Source organism: Lucilia cuprina, chromosome 4 (assembly GCF_022045245.1).
Source record: "Lucilia cuprina isolate Lc7/37 chromosome 4, ASM2204524v1, whole genome shotgun sequence".
Classification (NCBI taxonomy): domain Eukaryota; kingdom Metazoa; phylum Arthropoda; class Insecta; order Diptera; family Calliphoridae; genus Lucilia; species Lucilia cuprina.
Window position 1 is genome coordinate 90,748,633 of NC_060952.1, and position 16,248 is coordinate 90,764,880.

The 16,248-nt window shown below is 29.7% G+C and overlaps 1 protein-coding gene across 1 annotated transcript; it reads right to left on the reverse strand.

Annotated features, from left to right (window-relative positions):
- Positions 1-10,632: 10,632 nt before the first annotated feature.
- Positions 10,633-15,659, reverse strand: LOC111678815. The gene is made up of 3 exons (XM_046947968.1): positions 15,654-15,659; positions 15,006-15,416; positions 10,633-14,315 (listed from the first exon to the last, which is right to left on the reverse strand). Exons 1-3 carry the CDS (start codon positions 15,657-15,659, stop codon positions 11,127-11,129), a joined length of 3,606 nt encoding a protein of 1,201 aa, XP_046803924.1. The 3' UTR covers positions 10,633-11,126.
- Positions 15,660-16,248: the final 589 nt, after the last annotated feature.

Consider the following 16,248-nt stretch of genomic DNA (forward strand, 5'->3'; position numbering starts at 1 on the left):
ACTCAATCACAGTTTTGTATTTGTTTATTAAACTTGTTTATTAAATTGACAATTAATTTTTGTACTCAATAAAAAGCATTTTAACTAATTATGCAAGAATTTTCTTACGAACCGAAATATCGAAAATCCTCGATTTTAATGTCAATTTGTAATTTCTTTTTATCCTGAATAGACTATAATAGATTTTTCTTACGAACCGAAATATTGAAAACCCTCAACATAAATTTGAATTTGTAAATATTTTTTTCCTAAAAAATTTTTCACAAAAATTTTTGTGCAAAATTTCCTTTTTTTTAAAAAGTCTATTAAAAGTCGTATACCGATTTTGATTATTATTTAAATAACCATCATTTGGAACTTTCCTTCAACCTTTTCCAGCCATTTGTCAAAAAATATTATACTCTAAAATACAACTCTGTTAGTGATAAGTACAACTTTGTATTATTTATATTATACGTCCTTTTCCGTTTCGTTATAATTGATAATTTAGAATTTACATTCAAATATGACTTTAATCCAAATAAAAATATCATTTAAAGTATATTTTATATTTATTTAAAGGAATTTAAAATAACTATCACATAAAATTTTCTTGTTATCGCTGAAAAAATTGCTTAGTTTACCTTTATTTCCTGTTTCCGCTTCATGTATATTTGTTTATTTTGTGTACTAAAAACTAAGTACATCAATTTTCCAACTCTGCCTAAAAAAGTCATTGCCACATAATACAACACTGCTACTGTCAAATACAACACTTTGGATGCTAGTTCATTTACGCGCTTTTTCCGTTCGGTTTGTTAATAAAGTGAAAATTTTAGTAATTTGTTAAAATTTCCTATTTATAGTTAAAAGTGTAAAGTGTTGTTAATAAAAATTAGTTTATTAAATTGTTTGTTATACAGGCAATGTAAAATAAAAGTGTAAATTGTGAAAAATAAAAAGAAATTAAGAAAAAAAGCTGGGGCAACAAGTGCATGATGCAGGTATTGTGGAAATTTTAGTTTTTATATATATTAAATTGTTTAAGAGCTTTATTAAGTTTAGAAAATGTGAATTATGTATGGTCCAGCTATATGCGGTCCGAACTGACCTCACGCTGAAATACTTTGTTAATTGTTTTGTTGCACTTATTGGCAGGTGGTTGTTGTTTGTTGCTTTTCTAATTGGACAAAGTTGAGTTTTGTAACAGTTGTTGTTGCTGTTGCCGATAGTTCATTTCTGGTATACTTTGTTAATTGTTTTGTTGCAAATATTGAAAGCAGGTTGTTGTTGCTTTTCTAATGAGAGAAAGATGAGTTTTGTAACATTTGTTGTTACTACTGGGGGATTTTTTTTTTCGGAATACTTTGTTAATTGTTTTGTTGCAAATATTGTTGTTGTTGCTTTTCTAATATGGGATGTGGCTTATAATTCTTTTCTGGAATACTTTGTTAATTGTTTTATTGCAAATATTGTCAGCAAGTTGTTGTTGCTTTTCTAATTGGACAAAATTGGGTTTTGTAACATTTGTTGGTGCTGCTGTAAAAGTTCGACTGTGGCCGACAGTTCTATTCTTTTGGTTCATACACATGTCGCTGTTTTGATAATCTTTAGCCGAGATTCAATTGTTGTGGAAACGGCTGTAGGTTGTTGTTGCTTTTCTTATTGGACAAAGATAAGTTTTATAACATTTATTATTCTGCTTTAACAGTTCGATTTTGGCCATTAGTTCTTACTTTTTGGTTGATACAGATGTCGCTGGGTTGACAGGTATACATACGTATGTGTAGTAGGGTAGGCTGATAACCAAAAGTGTTCTAATAACGCATACTAGTTTCTTGGGTAATTTTGGTACAAAAACCATTCACAAAAAATTTAAATCAATATTTAGTTCTGTTCTGATTCAGTTCTAGATCAGTTCTAGTTCAGTTCTAGTTCAGTTCTAGTTCAGTTCTAGTTTATTTCTAGTTCAGTTCTAGTTCAGTTCTAGTTCAGTTCTAGTTCAGTTCTAGTTCAGTTCTAGTACAGTTCTAGTTCACTTCTAGTTCAGTTCTAGTTCAGTTCTTGTTCAGTTCTACTTCAGTTCTAGATTTAGATATGCAATGTAAACCTTGTAATCAAACTACAGGTCGCAATTATTAAGATAATTTGATGAAATTCGGCTCATTATTTCAATTAGCCCATTATTATGTTAGATGTTCTAATATCTCTTCCAAAATTTTCACAACTTAGTTTTGTCTGAAGTCTGAATGTTCCTGGTAATGATCGGGCTTAATTTGAAAATGATTTAGAAATCAATAAACATAAAAGAACTTAATCGCTTTATTATTATTAAATACTTAATCCATATACATACGATTCACTAGTGTAGGGTATCATATGGTGGACTAGACCCGACTATAGATTCTTACTTGCTTTTATTCCTACTTCATTTTAAATAAAACACCATACAAATAAATTTGTGAATACTTTGTTTTTTTTTTTTAATTTATATATATTTTAATGTTCAGTATCTGAATCTGGAATAATAATTTCAATGTTTTATTTGATTTATCATTTTGAACTAAATTATAAGAAGAACCTAATATTATAATTATATTATTTTGAATAATAATAAATATATAATTTAGACTAATAATAAGTATGTATTTATTATATGTATATATAAAAAAAGCATATAATATTATTTTCAGGATCTTTTAGGTTTTTACAAAGTTATAATTTAGATTTAAATCTAGATATTTTTTCATGAGTATATTCAAACATGTTTTCTTTTTATGCAATTTTTATTTAATGTTCTATGTTTTCTTTATTTCTTCTAATTTATTAATATTAATAGTTTAGTTTTGGTTTTTGTTTTTTTTGTTTTTTTTTTTGGCTAGCTACATAAAAACTCTTTCACAGTCAGACAATTTCATTGATTTCTTATTTTTTTTTAATTTAAATATTTTGAAATTTATTTATTTTTCTTGTTCTTTTTAACTATACTTTGTATAATGTAATGTTTTATAAGTGTAGAGTATTTTGCAAATACCATATAAAATATTTAATAGTTTATTTTTATTGTTGTTTTTTATATTTAGGGATTTCAATTTGTCTTTAAGAATATCTTAAATATTTTGTTTTTTGCCTGTTCTATGTTTTGCTATTTGATGATGTTTATTTTAAGGAATTAAGGGGAATATTTTATTTAATTTTTTTTTAAATGTATTAATTATTTATTTTTGTAGTGTTTTTTCTTAGGGTTTCTTATTATTTGAGATGTATGGCAGCAAATAGAATTTAATTTATTGTTTTTAATTTCTTTGCACTTAAATGTTTTGTTTTTCTTTTAAACTTTTTATTTTATGCTTGTTTTTCGCTTGATTTTCATCATTTTTTTTTTTAATTTTTTCTTTAAGTGTAAATGCATTTTATTGATATTTTGTTTTATTTCTGAAATACATGTATTTTGTAGTTGTGTAATTTTTTTGGGAGTGGTTTTTATTTTATTTGCTTTAATTAAATATTTATAATTTGTTAAGGTTTTTGTTTTAATTTTAAAGCAAGTTTTGTATAAATGTATTATTTATAATTTTATTTTAAATTTAACGATCTTCAAAGTTTATTTTTTATGTTAATTATTAAAAAAAAAAAAATATTTATATTTATTTGATATTAAAATCAGTGAAAGTTTTTAAATCCCCGATTTTTTTTAACCATTTCCATCTTACAAATCTAATTAGTTGGTTTGAAAGTAGGATGTATATCTAACAAATCCGAAGAAATATAACTAGGCGTCTATAGTTTCCGTTTGTGCACTCTTTAACCAGTACCTCAAGTGGGAATTGGACCCATTTTCTTTCTTACCGAAGGCCACAAATCCGAAGAAATACAACTAGGCCTCTATCGTTTACTTTTGTGCACTCTTTAACCTGTACCTCAAGTGGGAATTGGACCAATTGCCTTCGATCCAAAAACCTACCGGAGGCACCACTAAACCTTATTACTTTTACAAACTTTTTAATGAACATATGTATGCGGATATTTGCCCAACAGTTCGTTAAACAGTCAATGCATCCAAAAATACTCTAGACATTTTCACTAACGTCTAATAACCTTATTGGCTCTGGTTACCAGGAGTTAAAACAGTCGTCACTTTACTCTACCCCTTAAAAGCGTGAGAGGAGTTCGTCGCCATGTTATAGTCCCCTAGTAATCTAGAGAGTTGACACAATAAAGAAAGTACAATGTCCATTAACAAGCTGTTTCTTTGTTGCTGTTGTTCTATCAGCTAAATCTATACAATAATTTAGTTGGGGGATTCTACATCCATGACAAGGACTTATAATTAGTTAATTTCAACTGTTTGCGTCCATAAAGCGGGTGGGTGTCATGAGGATCTGGACCACATGCAGGACATTCGTTGGGGACGGCACGGTGCCAATCTAAGATGTACCAGCACTACTCTTGTATTTGTACTAGAACTACTCTTGTATGTATGTATTTTTTGTAAACGAGAGTAAAGACTGTCGTTACTTTGGTCCACCCATTAAAAGCGAGGAAGGAGCCAGTCGCCATGCCCCTAGTAATCTAGAAAGTATGCACAATGTGGACATAATAATGTCCATTAATAAGCTGTTGAACAAAGCGAATTGATAGGTTTGGCTGAGCAGTCGAATATGTGGGAGGGTGTCATGTGTTTTGACCTTAAACATATGCAAGTCATTCGTGCGGACGGTACGGTCCCGGTCTAAGTTGTATCAGAATTATTCTTGTTTCTGGAGCAGAACTATTCTATTTTTGGCTTTTGTTACAAATGTACTCGTTGTTAAGGAGAGTAGAGACAGTAATCACTTTATTCTACCCTTTTAAAAGAGAGAGTAATGACAGTTGCCACTTTATAGTTCCCTAGTAATCTATAGAGTAGACAGTTAAAAAAAGTAACAATCTTGTAATATTTAAAACTATAGAATAATCTACTTTGGGGAATTCTACATCAATGGACAACTTTAACTGGTTGCGTCCATAAATCCATTGGACAAAATTAAGTAGAGTTGGCTGAGCAGTTGAAAATGTGGCGGTTGTCATAAGCTTGACCATGATTATATGCAGGACATTCGTTGAGGACGGTACGGTCCTGTTATTTTTGTACCACAACTACTCTTGTTTCGACTTTTATTAAAAATGTGCTTTTTGTTAACGAAAGTAAAGACAATCGCCACTTTGGTCTCATAGTAATCTAGAGAGTGGGCACAATCTAGAGATTAGACACAATCTAGAGAGTAATAAAAATGTCCATTAATAAGCTGTTTCTTTGTTGTTGTAAAAGCCAAATCTAAAATAATCTAGATTGGGGAGTTCTACATCAATGTTCAGGCCTAACAATTGGGCAACTTCAACTTAATACGTCCATAAATTCACTGGACAAAGTGAAGTAGGGTTGGCTGAGCAGTTGAATATGTGTTGGGTGTCATAAGAGTGACCTTGACCACATGTCGGACATTCGTTGAGGACGGCATGGTCTTTACGTGACCAGTAGACATAAAGTCTTTTTATCAAAAAAGGCTTAACTCACCAAAGCCGGTATAAGAAACACCCGAAATGTCCATGGACATTACTTTTAAACATTGTTATTACGTCCATGGACAATATGACACGCCACCTTTTCTTTGGCATCTACTATAGGGGGCGAACGATCTCCAAGTACGACATTCATGCGGTATCCTGGTTTGTACGGGACTCTTTCGCCACAACTGCAGGGTAATTAAATGTCAATGGTTTAAAAAGCACTTGCTCATTTAGTATGTTAGTTAAATGTCAGCAATACTTTGACATTTATTTAATCGTTTGTGAATGTGCGGGTGTTTTCTATTAGACTCTTTTTTTTATATGGCCGTAGGTGTAAAAGTTTCTAGGGATTTGCTATTTATTACTATTGGATTTAATCAGTCATGCCACATAGATTCATATAGTGGTAACAAACAAACTTTTGGCATAATAAATAAAAGAATTAAAAAATTATAAAAATCATCTATTGATATAAATATGATTTTTGAACAGGAACATAAGTGTGTTTTAATAAACCGATTGTCTAACATACGGACGCACCGATATGGCTAGAGAAGCTTTTGTGGACCTATATATATAACATTTTGACTATATAGTGAAATAGGAGATTTTCCGTTTTTATAAACATTAGGTAATTGTGTGTAAATGTTGTAATTGTTCAATTGCTCACAAAGGTCAAAGTTCTTTTTTCATATTATGATAATAATGCAATTTGCAAAATGTAGCTTTTGATAGATCGTTGTTAAATAGAAATTTAGGATTTTATTCTAATAAATTCTACGCTGTATGTAGATGTGTTCAGTATGCTCTACTATTCTGTTATAGCTTTCCAAATAGATCCTTAGAAAATAAACCTTTTCATAGAAATTGTACTTTCGAAAATGATTGAACAAAAGGAAACATAATATGGACTATAATAAAGAACTTTGTATTTATTTTAAAACTAGCTATACCCAGTATGCTTCGCTACCGTGCTATAAATATCAAGAATTTTAGTACATATTTACTACATGTCAGAGGTGCCAAGACATCTTTTGGTATTTGGCTCTTTTTTAGTTCTTTGGTTGTTCTATTGTCCCTAATACCTATAGCAATTTTAGTACTTACATTATATGGGAAAGGCCACGCCCACTATTTTAAGTTCTTTAATTTAAGAAAATCCAGCACGACATCTTTAGACATTTGTTTTAACCCTTTAACCCATAGGCAATATATATATCCTTTTTAGTGAGCGAAACTGTCAACAGATCTTGATAACTTTATTTTCTAGACGATACATAAGACTTAAAAGTTATCTAGGAGAAGGAATTTCCTTATCGTAACTATTATGAGGCCATAGATATCGACAAACAAACAAAAAAATAAAATTGACTAAACCAAAAAGGATTGGTCGTCAAAGGGTTAAGTCGGTTTTAGCTACTAAAATAATATGTCTTATAATAAACTGTGACATGTCTGATTATTTAACGTGAAATTTCTAACTTTTATTCATGTTTCTCGATAATTTTCATTAAAGGTTTCTATTTAGAGTTTAGATTTTTGTTTTATATATTTTCAATTTTCATAGAGATGAGCTTATGGACGTTTAAAATTTATATATTTTTTAGTTAGTAGACTACAAGATATAACTTGTTTTAATGTTTTCTTTTTTACATTAATTTTTCTATGTAACAAGTCGTTGTTGTTTATACAAGAGGGTTGTAGATTGTAAAGAAAATAAATTAAATAGAAAGGTATTAATTAAACTTTTTTATAAATTAATGAAAAAAATTATCTATTAAAAAAATATACTTATGTAAATAAATTCGAATATAATATTGATTTAGTTTATTGTTGTAAACTAACCGGGCAAAATTGTTATTTTAAACAAAAAAAGCTTTTTTTTAGAAAATCATCAACTAAAACAAATTCGAAGGAAAAATTAGAGCTTAAAACAAGCTTTTATAATAAAAAAGTAGTTTTTATCAGATAACTGTTTAGTGCAAGATTTTTGAGCCAAAAAAACTTTTTACCAAAAAGCTTCCTTTACCAAAAAGCTATTTTATCCAAAAATGCTTTTGTCTTTAACCAAATACTCTTTTTAAAAGGCTTTTTGTACATAAAATCTCAAATTTTTCCTTCGAATTTGTTTTAATTGATGATTTTCTTAAAAAAAAACTTTTTTTTGTTAAAAATTGTTATTTTTAACAATAAAAGCTTTTTTTATAAATCACTTTTTAGGAAAGATCTTTTCATACAAAAAACCCAAATTCCAAGAAAATGTAATAAAAAGCTCTTTTACAAACAAGCTTTTATAATAAAAAAGCTTTTTTTTTAACTGTTTAGCGCAAGATTTTTGAGCAAAAAAAAAAAAAAATACACTTTCACTAAAAAGCTTTTCCTTTAGAAAAAAGCTCTTTTTACTAAAAATGCTTTTGTCTTTTACAAAATACTCTTTTTTAAAAAGCTTTTTGTACATAAAAGCTCTAATTTTTCCTTCGAATTTGTTTTAGTTTATGATTTATTTAGTTAGAATTAGATTTTGTTATTATATATTGTTATTTTTAATAAAAAAGCTTTTCAAATAAAAAGCTCTTTTAGAAAGACCCGTTTTTGTTATAAAAAGCTTTTCACAAAAAAAAAAAAATTAAATAAATAAAAAAATAATAATAAGCTTTTTTAATAAAAAAAGCTCATTTACAAAAAAGTATTTTTAATAGATTACTGTGTAGCACATGATTTTTTGAGCAAAAAAAAATACAATTTTTACCAAAATGATCTTTTTACCAAAAATCACATTTTACCAAAATGCTTTTTTTTATCAAAAAGCTCTTTTTGCCAAAAAGATTTTTTTATATTTTTTTTACAAAAAGTTAATTTTAGCAAAAAAACTGTTCTTGTATTAAACAAAAATATATATATTTTTTTAAAAAGCTTTTTTTCAACAAAAAGCTTAAACTTTTCATACGAATTTGTTTCAGTTGATCAATTATTTAGTAAGAAAGTAAATTTTATTATTAGAACTGATTAATAAACTATATATTTTCCTCAAAACCAAACCAAAAATCCTAAACTTCTGCAACATAAGTTTTATTCAAATCCAGCTAATTTCAAAATCTATACAATTTGAAAATTATTTATATTTTTTTTTTTAATTTTTTTAGTTAAAAGTATAAAAAATGTTAATAACAAGTTTAAAGTTAGTTATTTTTTGAATTTTTTGTTTAATTTTTTTCTTGTTTATATTATTTTTATTTTATAATTATAATTAATTAATTAGTTACTTAAATAAATGTTATTTATATGCTAAAAAAAAAATTTAAAATTTTTTGCAATTCCTTTTTGAACCTTTTTAAAATGTTTGTTTTTGTTTTTTTTTTTAAATTATGCTTTTAGATAATTCTTTTTCCTAAATATATTAATTATATGTATATTTTGAATATATCTTTTTGTTATATTTAAACTTATAGTTATTTGAAAGTCATTCCTTTAAAGGCATGAACTTTAGTGAAGATTTTCTTATTACTTTTATATTAAATTTTAGTTTTGCCATGGATTTATTTATAATGAAATTCGATGGCCGTGTAAAACTTTTCTAAATTTGTAATTTAGTTTTTCTTGTTTTTTTTTTAATTTACCAATTAATTGGTCCAATTTATAGATTAGTTTTTTTAAATTGAGAAAAGTTTTATTTGTTTTTTTTGTTTAATTTATAAGTTTGTTTAATATAAGATTTTGATAGTTGGCTGATTTAAAAAAAAAGCTTTTTTCAAAGAACATTTTATATAAAAGCTTTCACTGTAACCTTAAATACCAAAAAGCTTTCCGTAAGAAAAATGCTTTTATACAAAGAAGTTATTTTTTTATAAAAGAAGTTTTTTTTTTAAGAAAAGCTTCTTTTTTTTTAAAGAAAAGCAATTTTTTAAAGAAAAGCTTTTCATACAAATGATTTTATACAAAAAATCTTTTGTAAAAAATTTAACAGAAATGCTTTTCATACAATTGATTCTATATGTATTTTTTCTTAAAAGAATTTTACGATTTTTTTAAGAAGTTTTATATAGGAAAAGCTTTTAATGAAGAAAACTGTTTAAAGGATTTAATACAATTGATAGTCATAAAAAACTATTTTTTTATAAACTTTCCACTATAGAAGTTCTCATAACAAAGCTACCGATAAGAAGAATTTTTTTTGAAAAAGCTTTTTTACAGAAAAGTTTTCATACAATTAATCTACTCATACAAAACAACATTTAAAGCATGAAGAGGCTTTTGAAGTAAAAAAAAAGTATTATATAAAAAGGAAGTGTAAAATCTTAAAAAAAAACTTTTCCTAAAAAAGCTTAAGAAATATTTCTTTTAAAAGAATTTTTACAACTTTTTTTAATACAAAAAGTTTTAAAAAGCTTTTAATAAAAAAAAAGATTTCCAAAAAAGATTAATATTTTTATAGCTTTTGTAAATATTTGTTCAATTGTTTTTGCAAAAGTTAAAAAGCTTTTAATAAAATAAACATTTTTTATAAAATATTTAAATATTTTTGTTAAAAAAAGCCTTTGTAAGAAACGTTTTTCAAGGAAATCTTTTTTCAATTGTTTTTGCAAAAGTTAAAAAGCTTTTAATAAAATAAACGCTTTTCGTAAAATATTGAAATAAAATATTTAAAAAAAACTTTTGTAAGAAACGTTTTTTAAAGTAATCTTTTTGCTATAGTTAAAAAGCTCTTGATAGAATAAATACTTTTCATAACAAATTTAACTAATTTTTGTTAAAGCTTTTCATAAAAAAGTTTTTAATAGAAAAAACGCTTTTCATAAAAAATTAATTATTTTTTAACGCTTTTCGTAAAAAGGCTTTTGTAATAAGCTTTTCATAAAAAAATTTTTAAAAAACGTTTCATAAAAAACTTTTTAAAAAAGCTTTTGTAAAAAGCTTTTTATAAAAAACTTTTGTAAAAAAGCTTTTAATAAAAAAGCTTTAGTAAAAATAGCTTTTCATAAAAAAGCCTTTGCAAAAAAAGTCTTTTCATACAAAAGCTTTTGTAAAAAAAGCTTTTCAAAAAAAGTTTTTTTTACAAAAACGCTTTTCAAAAAAAAGTTTTTTACAAAAACGCTTTTCATAAGAAACCTTTTGTATAAAACCAATTTTCATAGAAATCATTTTCCAATTCTTATTGTTAAGTTAGTACATAAAAAAGACTTTAACAGAAAAAGCTTTTGAACATAGAACAATAGAACTTTCAAACCGTTTTCAAAATCTTATATTAAAACACTTTATCAGCATTGACTTTATACTAGAAAAAAACATCTTATTTAAACATTAATCTTAATGATACTTCTTTAATGTTTATTTTTTTTTGATTCTTAAATAATGAGTATATAAATCTATATATATGAATTGTATATATTTGAGCTTTTATTTAAAAATTTTTGCTATATATCCGTACTATTTACATACAGCATATACTATATATATTATTTTGCCAAAAGATAAAAAAAAAGAAAATATTCTAATAAGTATACATAGATTCCATGTAATGCGATTTTAGTTTTATAAATTTATTAGTAGTATGTATATATTTTATCTTTTAAATTCATAAACTCTATCCAACCAACCACTCAAATTGTCCATACTTGCACTTTTTCAGCTACCACACACCAACTGGCACGTTCATAGTACGATGATACTATATGCAAACTGGCTACATGATGATTGATTAATGCATCAAGTTCACCTTCGCGAAAGACGTGATAGTAGCGATGGTGTGTGGTGGCGCCACCTTGTGATGGACTATCAAGTGAAGTGGTTGAGCTATTTGAATGCTCCCAAGATTCGGTCGATTGATTACGATTTTGCATGGTATTAGTAGAGGTGGTCGTTGTATTATTTGTTATGGTAGTTTCTTCGCCCGAACTCTTTTTCGTTGTTGTAGTTTCTTCCTCCTTGTCGTCGAGAGAATCAGATTTTTCGTTTTTAATTTGATTGGTCGTTTGTTGTTGTTGAGTTAAAGTTTCTTCAGCTTCTACCTCGTCTTCATCTTCTTCGAGTATAACATCATGTTCAATTTCTTCTAAACCATCTTCCTCATCATCCTTTATGGAGGAATCTTCATCTTGTAGCAAATAAGCCGTTTCGGGATGTAAATTATTGTGTAAATGTCTTTTATAATTAAATTTCGATATTTTACAATTTTCATATAATTGTAAAGTGTAGCTGCGTTCATTTTCCTCCTCATCCTCGTCCTCATCTTCTTCGTGTATGGTAAAACTTCTGGTCTGTGAGGAGAGCGATGATGTAGAGGAAGAATTTGGCGATTGATTAAGGCTGGGTTGTGTTGATAAATTAGCCAACATAAGTCTACGTTCTCTTAGCTCATCCCTTAAGGCGGCCAAATCTTTTTCACCATTACGTTTGCGTGGCTGTGAGAAAGGATCTTCAAAGAATTCTTCACTAGCTTCTAAAGATCTTGTTTCGGCTTTATTATTTTTCTCTTCCAATTCACGCAACAATTGGGCACTTAATTGTTCAGCAAATTCTTGACAATCTTGTGGTTGATTCGTTTGCATACCTCCGCCATATTTGTTGGGTAATATATCGGATTTGTCATCATTAACTATCATTTCATTTTCGGTTTCTTCAGCTTCAGCTTTAGTTTCTGATTCTGGTAGTTTCTCCTCATTGGGTGTAACATCTTTGGCCTGATCCAAACTGGGAGCTGTTGTCAAATTACTGGATCTGGGCGCACTTATAACACTATCTACCGAGTCGGGTGAAGAGGGTTCGCTAGAATCACTATCTAAATCATCCGTAGCCGGGTTAAATAGTTCTAATGACATTAGTTTTGGTATGGTAGCTATGGCTGCACCACCACCAGCCGTGGTAGTTCTTCTTACTATGGGAAAACTTTGCCGTGTTATTTGTAAAGATTGCTGTTTGCGGAACTTCGGTATGGGTGGCAAATCTTTAATTATTTGTCTAGTGATTTTTATTTCAATTGGTTGTTCTAGTTCTTTTTTTAGTTCCGGTTTAATTTCTTGATTATTTTGCTGTTGCTTTTGTTTAAGTTCTTCTTGCTGCTGTAAATCCTTGGACTCTTGTTGCTTTATATGAGCTTCATCGAAATTAAATCTAGTCTTGTTAACACTATTCAAGGAATTTTGTTCCTCAGCACTTTTTTCTGGTAGATTACTCTTGGCGGGAGGTGTAAACATGGCCATGGCTGCTATAACAGCAGGCATTGATTGGGGCGGGGAAGTTACGGCTGTTTGGGCCGCTGCTGGCGAATGAGCGGGTGTGGGAGGGCAGGGCATTATAAGTGGAGATGTTGGCACTGATGATATACGATGACCATTTATATCTAATTTACAACACTGGCCCAAGTTGGAGGAAGAGGATACGCACTTACTCTGGCAACACGTTTTGTGGACATGACAACCACCGCCATTGCTGGACGAGGAATTACTCGAACTGGAATTGGAATTTTGATGTTGTTTCTGATAGTTCAGTTGTTGCTGATGCTGCTCGGGTTTGGGTATAAATATAACCGAGGCAAAACTATCTTCGGACTCTATGCTAGTGTCCGACTGTAAACTGCTATCTTTGGAAGAGTCTGAACCCGATTCTCGGGAATGTCTTCTAGCCTTTTCCTCATCACCTGCATTGGTACATTGTGAGCAGGCTTGATGATAGGTCTGACAATAGCAGGCCGTGGTGGTACAGTCCAAACTTTTACACATAGTTACGGGACCAGAAAACTTGTTGGCGGTATTCTGGCGATGCAGCAAATGATGTAGATGAGTTTGAAAATTACTCACCAAAGGAGAGTGCTGCTGTTGTTGATAATAATGATGGTGATGATGATGATGCTCATGTGTGCATATTTTACCTTTAGGCGTTTTACTATTAACTTGAGCCGCTGAGGGCGTTTTCTCTTCTGGTGTGGTTTTTAAATTTTGCATTATTTTATTTATGCCCGTTTTAGTAACTCTTTCCAAACTACCAGTAGAACTTTTAATTTTGCTGGTAAAACCTTCACGTATGACCTGCAAACGTTTGGAAAACAAGGCCGAACGACAGAGAAATGCTTCATTGAGCGACATTTGTTTTTGTATTCTCTTGCGTACACGCTCCTTTTCCCGTATTCTATTGCCAGCCATTAGTTCTTCATTCAATGAACTCTGCTTACGCATTTGGCGGGTGGTCAAATTTTGCCCGGGCAGCGATTGCTGTTTGGCAAACAATGTACTGGTGACACCATTCGTATTTACATTATACTGACTTAACATGTGAAATGGCATATCTGGCAGTTGATAGTCTTCATCACAAAGAGATTGTTTTTGCTTAATGAGTTTAGGACGGCGACTAAGATTCGATGATGCATGTGTTGTGGTAACAGTAGTCGTAGAGCTATTAGTATTTATTAATGTATGATTTGTGGGTGAATGACCATTTGTGTGATTAATGGAATTGGCGGAAGATACATTGACTACTTGTCCGGCTGCATGAGCATCTAAGAGTTGTGTAGCGTTTGTATTCTTATCGACATGCAGTAATGGACCACCGAGACTTGGTACACTTGAACGTGAGCGTACAATTTGTCGTGGTGGTGGATTGAGTATACTACCTAGACTGCGAGATTTAAGACCCGCCGATAACGGTGGATCTGTAAAATCTTCAAAGTCTTCTAAACGACGCAATTCTATGGGTAAATCTTTTGCATCTTCATAATCTAAACTACTGTCGTTTTTAGTATCCTTAGAGGTCCAGGAGTCAAGGAACCAGGCATGTTTACGGCCACCAGCTAGTTTCTGAAAAAGGATAAGGGAAGAATTTGTTGAAATTATAGAAAATTAAATTGTGGTTTGGTTTTTACTCTGCATTTTCACTCTCCCAAAACTCTTCTATACCAAAGTTTAAAATTTTTGCAATTGATCATTCCTTCAAGCCATCTGAAGTTGAATCGAAGTTCAGGGGCCAAATTCGAAAGCGAACGAAATTTCTAATAAAATTTCCTAAGATTCTATTGAGGTTTTCGATCGAGGTTTCCAGATCTTCGATATCGGATCTGTTTAATAACCAGACAACTTTTCATACGCTTGAAAAAAGTACCTAGCAACGGACTAGGGCTGGTCCAAACCTAATCCAAATATATAAAAAAACATCAGACTAAACTCAAAACTATTCCTTTGCTTAGATGTCCTATGAAATAGGTCTATGTCTGCACTACACTTGGTTCTAAACTGATCATAAATTTTAATAATGTTTGGAAGGAAGTGGTTTTGGGATTTTCTAAATGGATCATATACTCCAGAAATTATATACAACAGAAGATCTTAAAACTTCTACTTGTGATGACAACTTTCAACTATTTCGGTCGATCAGTATGATCCGAAATTACATCGATGTTTCAAATGATCCAACTTCTTTCCTAGAAATTAGCCAACAAAACTAAAGCCTAATAATTTCATTCAGAGATTCAATAACTCTCTAAAACTTACCTGTATGGCTCTACGAACGAAACTATAACACGATTCGCCCGGTGATGAAGAAGACAAACTCGAACTATCACCATCTCCAGCCGAACGACTGGAATTCGTTGAATCCTCTGTATATGCATGATATGGAGGCAAAAAGTCTTCATCATCTTCCTCATCCGAATAGTTGAAATTACGATTTTTAGGCGGTTGCCAAGGTATCAGTACATCTTGTGATTCAAAACGTCTATGACGTTGTTCTAAAGCCCAAACAGTAATAACAACACGACCACCAATACGTAAAATGCGTGCCAATTCTCTTAAGGCGTTTACTCTCCTCTCGGTGGTGGCAAAATGATGGACCACTGCTATGGAGAGAACCGCATCAAATGATTCATCCCGAAAGGGTAATTCAAGATTGTCACATAGTGCAACCTAAAACGAAAAAAAAAAAACGGGAAAAAGAAAAATTATTAAAATAAATTGAATATTGTTAAGCATGTACGCGCCAGCATGTATACACGCATATTTAATGTCAAGCTAATTAAAATGACTAAAAGGACAAGAGTTTATAAATAATTCAACCAACAACATAATAGCATACTCTTGTATGCAGAGAAAAAAAGGACATGAGTGTGACATAATCCTAAAGGGATTTTTTATGGAAAATACTTGCATTTTTATGCAAGCTCTTCCCACACATTTCCTTGGCAAATTAGTATTTATTTCTTTATATTTATATACACATGTGTCTGTGTGTACTCGAAAATATCAAATGTATGCATATGTCTAAGAATATGTATATTTCAGTATGTTTAGTTGTAATTTTAGTTCGTATTTACACTATAGAAATCTTCAATTGTATATCTAAAAATAATTTCTATTTCTTACTACTGTTATTTTTTCTAACCATATTGAAATTTGAACACTGCTTTAAGCTTAGGGACATCCGTTTCCGCTTTTGCAATGCACACATACATATGTGCAGTGAACAGTTTATCAGTTGTTTTGTTGTTTAGTTAAAAAAACATACAACACACACATTTGCAGAGAGGACTCTTTGGTTTTGTTGTTCGGTATTAAAGAGCTTTCGTAAATCCTTTATAAAGGACTCGTTCTTCTATGAGTTCTATATGCATGTTTCTCGAAGAAGAGACTTTGACTAGACTATGACTAGAGTATGACTAGACTATGACTAGACTATGACTAGACTATGACTAGACTATGACTAGACTATGACTAGACTATGACTAGACTATGACTAGAC